At 32.5% G+C, this 6,792-nt stretch overlaps 1 protein-coding gene across 1 annotated transcript; it reads left to right on the forward strand.

Annotated features, from left to right (window-relative positions):
* The first annotated feature begins 787 nt into the window (after positions 1 to 787).
* Positions 788 to 1,555, forward strand: LOC133337203 (protein Mabiki-like). Its single transcript, XM_061545458.1, has one exon. It carries the CDS (start codon positions 788 to 790, stop codon positions 1,553 to 1,555), a length of 768 nt encoding a protein of 255 aa, XP_061401442.1.
* Positions 1,556 to 6,792: the final 5,237 nt, after the last annotated feature.

Below are 6,792 nucleotides of genomic sequence, written 5' to 3' on the forward strand. Positions count from 1 at the left end.
CTGTAATCACAAAGCAGCCAAATATGTGGTTAAGAAGCCATATATAGCATCTCATGAGATGTATAGCATCTCATGGAAGATCAACACATATTCTTATAGACGACCAAAGACAGCTCTTGTTGAAGAAGAGATTTCCTTATAACAGACCAAATGAATTCCTAGTGGTTATCTATAAGAAGTCTTCTATAAAAGAAATGTTGGTATTCTTTCTTTGAATATGTTTGTGGTTGATAGGAAAATAATATGTGGATATTGTGATCTTTAAGAGGCATTTTGGTCTTCTATAAGATGTTATGTTTAACCACATGTAAATTACAGGACATTTGCAATCAAAACAATGTGCACTTTGGATATTTGACCTGCCATTGTGTAAACAAACAGCTTATCGCGACGGCGACATGTCAAGGGGTTGCTTATCCAGCTACCTACTTGGGATTGCAAGGAGAAGAGTTGTGTGTGTGGGTCGCCAAAAATACGCGATAGATGCAAAACAAACAAACAAGATCATAAACTAGGGTTACATAGATTTGGCAAAAATAAAACTGATAACAAACAAACAAGAAACCCTTACAAAATGATAAACACAAATTTCAGTATATATGTCGGTATTGTAACAGGAAGAAGGCATAGTCGAACAGCAGACATCACAATAAGAACATCAGAAAATTTACATTTTCATTTTAAATTTCAAAACTAAGAAATAAACACTTTCAAAATAAAAAAATATTTTTAAAATTTTAAAGAATTCTCAAGATTAATATTAATTATTTAAAAAATAATTACAACCATGTCATTGATTATTAACGAATCCTTCGAATATCAACACAAGAAATTCAATCATGGCAAGAGACCCAGAGATGATGGCAGCAGTAACAGTTCACAAAGTGGTGACGATGAAGACCAACTGTATATTGATGTCGAAACGGTGGAGGAGGAGATACCCAATACATACAATTACCACGAATCCGAAATGTCAACAACAACAACATCAACATCACCCTACAAACGGCCACGCACAGAATCATTTGGCAGTACTACATCCTATTCGGCCTTCTCGCCATTACCACCACCAACAAGAGTCGCAGTGGAACGTCACACCTCAACACCATATATGACGGACAGCAGCAGCATCAGCCCTAACGCACTCGAACCCACTGCTGCCATTTTGCCAAAAATCAGCACTGAAACTTTGGCCAGTATTTGTAAATATCATGGAAATATGGTAAGGAAATTCCCCAAGAAGCAACGGACACCCAAGGAACAGGAGAGACGTGACAAAAATACCATTGCCTGTCGTATGAGTCGCCGTGTCAAGAAACTGGAACATGTCGCGATTGAGGAACAATATAAGGAATTCACACAGCAGACTTTTGAAATTATTGAACAGGCTATGAGATCCACGGTGTATTTACAGGAACTAATGAAACTCTCAAATGCTATTGGGAATGTGGAGATGACGCATGGTATCTTTTTCGATATTAAAAGAGAGGAAGGAAGTGCCACGCCTGAAAAGAAATCATTTTCCATTGCATATCTGGTGGGAAATGAGGAGTAAAATGTGTATACATTAATTTATTTTTAAGATAGTTGTTTCAAGAAAAATAATTATTATCACTGTGTGATATATGTTGATGTAATAATATTTTAGTTATAGTTAAAATTGTGATGAAAAATAAATATTTATAAAAATTAAATCCAAAATAATTGTCTTATTTAATAAAAAAAAATACCCATGATACCCAAATAACTTCCACGAAAATCTAATTTTCTGTGGTACTACATTCTAAGCTTGGGCAATATTTCGCGATATTTGCACCCTCCTGACCGACTAAAGGTTAACAAATATTGCTAATATTCAGAACAGCTCTTCTAATTACTTGTCCAGATTGCCATCTCCGTGGGTTGTGTTGTAATGTTTCAAATGTGGCTTATAGTTCAATTGAGAAAAACACAAAAAAAATAAATTTTCGGTTACCCTAATCCCAATATTATTATCTCATCATCGCCGAAAATGATAGGCGTTGTCCTTGGCTATACCTGGATTCTCATGGAAAAATTTCAAGCGATCAGCGCTATATTTCCGCCGCCTAGTGTGGTAATGGGTTACTAGGTCCTTCAGGGGTAAATCTATACGCTACAAAATACATTTTTTTTAATTTTCACACAAAATTCAGGGTCCATTTGACCCCCTTATTCTTTGTTCCGATGCCTTTCTCCATATAAAAATTTCCGATGTTTGGGCCTCTGGAGCGACCAGACAAAAAAGTTTTTGGTCCATTTCATCCCCTAAATATCTTCGATCTTTAACAAAAACAATACAACAATTGGCTAGAACCCATCCTACATGCAAAATTTTGTGAAGATTGGTCCATAACTGTGACCTGTATCGTGTTTACAAATTATAATGGAGAGACGGACGGACACACATGTCTAGATCGACTCAGCTAGTCGAGATATGTCGATATGTATACTTAAAGGTGGGTCTAGGACCAATATTTCGTGGCGATACAAACTTTTGGGGATGCACAAAGCTATAATACCCCGACAACATAGTTGTGTAGGGTATAAACACAGTGGCTCAGTTAGACCTTGAAAAAATTTTCTTAAGACTTAAAAAACTTTTATATCCCATGCCTCGGATAAGACTTAAAAAAAGTTAATAAAAATCCAGTGGCTCAGATTGGACTTGAAAACTATTCCTAAATCTCCAGAGGTTCGAAAAAATATTCTTAAAAGTCTGGTGGATCAAATATGCGTAAAATATATTCTTAAAAAACTTTAGATTTTTTTGAAGGCAGTTAAAGGTGCGAAAAGCGTCTGCAGGGCAATCCGCTGCAGGGCAATCCGCTTGTCCTTAATTTTTTGAAATCTATGCCACTCCTAGGGCTGGTATATGTCCTTGATTTTTTTTAATCAATGAACTTCCTAGGCCTTGTATATGTCCTTGATTTTTTTTCAAATCAATGCACCTCCTGGGCCTAGTATATTTCCTTAATTTTTTTTTAATGTATGCCTTGTATAGGTCCTTGAAAAAATATTTTTTAAAAAATCCACGCCTTGTATAGGTCCTTGAAAAAATATTTTTTAAAAAATCCACGCCTTGTATAGGTCTTTGAAAAAATATTTTTTAAAAAATCCACGTCTTGTATAGGTCCTTGAAAAAATATTTTTTAAAAAATCCACGTCTTGTATAGGCCCTTGAAAAAATATTCTTTAAAAAATCCACGCCTTGTATAGGTGCTTGAAAAAAAAATTTAATCGACGCCTTGTATAGGTCCTGAAAAAAGTATATTTTAAAAATCCAGGCCCTTTATAGGTCCTTGAAAAAAATATTCTTTATAAAGTCAATGCCTTGAAAATGTAATTTTTTTTAATCTACGCTTTTTATAGGTCCTTGAAAAAATATATTTTAAAAATTAGAAGATCAAATTTTTATAGAAGACTTCTTCATTTGGAGACCATAAGACTTTAATGGAGGATCAAAAAGTGTTCTTATTGAAGTCAAATTTTGTTCTCGTTTAAAAATGCATAGGGGAGGACTACAAGGTTTGTTCTCCCACACTCTTCGCCCTAGATTGTCTCTTTAATTGCTCACCTTACAAAGTATTGAACTTGAAAATTGATTTGTGAAAACATATCGAATAATAACAACAACAACAACAGATTCTGAATAAATTAAATCGGAAATTCTAATTGATCCATTAGCTTATAATGTATTGTCGTGTTGAGATTAAAATAAAAATTGTTAACTACAAACTAGTGATTAGCTATTTCCAATTTTCTAGCAACTAAAAAAATTCGTAGTTACTGCGAGTGAGGTACTAGACATTGGGTATTGAAAAAAGTAACACAAACTCAAGTATTTTGTCAACAAAAACCAATTCAAAAAAAGTTTCGAAAAGCCATTATTATCGAAATCAATGAAATGTGACCAAAAGATTAAATGGGAAGCGGTGATTGAGTAGAACATGAATGAAAATGAAACCGAAAACGGAAATAAAAAAATTACAAAAAAAAAATAGATTTTTAGAAGATGTTTTAACTTTCAATAAAACTATTAAGAAATAATTTTAAATATTCAAAAAAATGTAAATTAATTTCCAAAGTTTTTTATTTTAAAATGTAAATTTTATTGACTGGGCATTTCCACGTATTGAAGTTTCCCTTTTGATTTTTCCACAGAAAATCGGATTTTTTTTCAAGTTTCAAAAAGTTTGCACCTATTTTGTCCCCAAAAATTGTGTTTCAAAATTAGGGTTACAAAGTCAGACTAATTGACAAGAGAGACTATTATTATTACTTTTTTTCAAACTAACATCAACATTTGTGTTGGACCCTTGTCCGGCTCCAAATCATATTCACACGCTTTGCCAAAACCGACAATAGTTAATTAAATTTCAAAAACACAATTATGCAATTGTCGCAAACACTTGTTCGTTACAATTGTTTAACGAAAATTTATTGACACTACATATTATGCACATTAATTGTTATATTTTGTTAATTGAATATTTAGCACATAAAAATGCCGTGAACGCGTCATAATGTCTGTCGGGATAAAGATATTAAATTAAAAAAATATTCCAACAACTGACAATTTGCAAATAAGCCAATTAACAGAGTTGCGCATCATAAAATAGCTGGACAGAGGGAGCTAGAGAGACAGATTGCATGCGGCGGATGGGGGTGGAGGTGACTACAACAATAAAATAAAATACAAAAAAATTCTAATCGTGATTTAAGTTAACAACAACTCATTTGTTGGCTTTAGAACTTTGCAGTTGTTGTTTTGCTTTTGTTGTTTTATTTTGTTTGCCGCCGTTTGCAAACTGGCCATTGTCTTTGGCTTTTTATCATTGTTCTGGCTGTTTGCTTGCTGCCTTCAGCGGACGTCGTCGTAGCCAGTTAGAATATTTCACTGGATGACGTTTACGTCAACGTTGATGATACTATTGTAGCTGCTCATGATGATATTTCCTCTGTTTATTGTAAATAAATAGCCAACTGACCGTTACCTGGTAGTTCAGATGACAGTTAGACGTGTTTGAATACGGGTGAAAGTTAACCATAGCCAGTGTAAAGAAATTTGCAATATCCTAAGGATTTTTTAGTTAGAAATTAAAATTTTTCATAGAAACCAAAAAACAAAATGTTTGCAAAAAATAGTATTCTAATAATTGCGCTAACATTAAGCATTTGTAATGTCCTTTCGGCACCGGCTAATGATTTTCATGATGTTACCGCTTTACGTGAGTGAAAAATTAATAAGACAAAATAATAATATAAATTGTATATTAAACATAATAAACTGAAACAGGATGGAGTGTATATTACAAACAATTTTAAATGAAATAGCAGCATATCACCATGATAGTACAAAAAATCTTTTAAGTTGGTGTTCGTGTCTTAAGTCTTTTGTTTTAATTGAAGAATATGTCTTATGTGCTGGCGTAGCATTAAAACATTAATTAAAAATAATTATATATCAAAATAATAATTACCATTCAATTATTTAATATCTTGGATAAAAAAATATAAGATAAAATTTATCTGAAAATGGATATTGGAAGACGTTCAAGAAAAAAATGAAAGAAGAAGAGGAAACAATTTGTAGTATATGTGAATAACTTATATACACCCGAATCACATCGATAATTTGAAAATAGAAGGGTCCAACGAAACGGTGGAAATTCCCGAGTGTTTTAAAACATCAAGAGTTGAAAATGATATGAGTTTTTTTTTTTAATTTTCCCCAAACAATTTTAAAAAACCGAGATGTTAAAATTAAGAACTTTCAAGTCATGGAGTGTTGACGGCATCAATTATTCAATATTAAAACCTAATCAATAAAGAATTTTATGAGAAACCTGTAAGGAAAGTTCAAAAGACGGACAGGCCGACTATATGATACCCTTCGCCATTTTGAGTACATACAAAGAAATAACCATATTTACACTATCCTGTCGATAGAACAGATATAACAAACTTGGAGGATGTATATGTGATATGTTTATATCGTTTCAATCGATCAACATACTCCATTCTGGACACATTTCAATATGCTGCGCAAAATTTCGTCGCAATCGGACCAATCATGAGAGTTTGATGCACCATTTAAATCAAATCGGAAGGAAGTGTATATGGGACGATATCTAAATATAAACTGATTTTCACCGATTTCTATATAGTTTGTCCTTGGTCTAAATAAATGAGCTGTAACAAAATTCATCCAATTCGGATCATACATGCGAGCTGTTCTTTTTTACAAGAATACGGACGGACGTGCATAAATCGACTAAAAAAGTGATTCTATGCATAAGTATCTCGTTTCCTTTTGCATGCCACAAAAATAAGAAAATTTATTCAAAATATTTAATAGAGTTTTTGTAATACATTACAAACTATCGCAAAAATATTGGCCAAAAAAAGAGTTCTTGCAAAAATTATGGCAATAGACAATTTCAATGGATTTTTTTAATGAAAATTCGGATAGGACCAGGGATGGTCCGGTTTTCGACTGTCAAAAAGGTGTAAACGTCGAAAACGTCATATACCTGTATAAAATAAATGTAGTAAACGTCATTTATTTCAATATTATCAGTATATACAGTTATTTTCAAGAATATATATTATTTTTACATATATCTGACTATTCCTTACTAGAAGTGATAAAAATTTCTAACTTTTGTTGGGAAGAAAATTTTGAAATTTTAAATAAATTTTAATAAAGCATGCGTAATTTCCAAATTGATTAATGGAAAGAGATATTTTGTCAAAACCCTAATGGATTTG

Source organism: Musca vetustissima, unplaced genomic scaffold, assembly GCF_032173495.1.
Source record: "Musca vetustissima isolate MV318-11 ecotype Yass unplaced genomic scaffold, APGP_CSIRO_Mvet_v1 utg127778, whole genome shotgun sequence".
In the NCBI taxonomy this organism is placed as follows: Eukaryota; Metazoa; Arthropoda; class Insecta; order Diptera; family Muscidae; genus Musca; species Musca vetustissima.

Bases quoted from the DNA above. Each gene is read 5' to 3' on its own strand.
- LOC133337203 (XM_061545458.1), top strand. From the start codon at position 788: ATGTCATTGATTATTAACGAATCCTTCGAATATCAACACAAGAAATTC.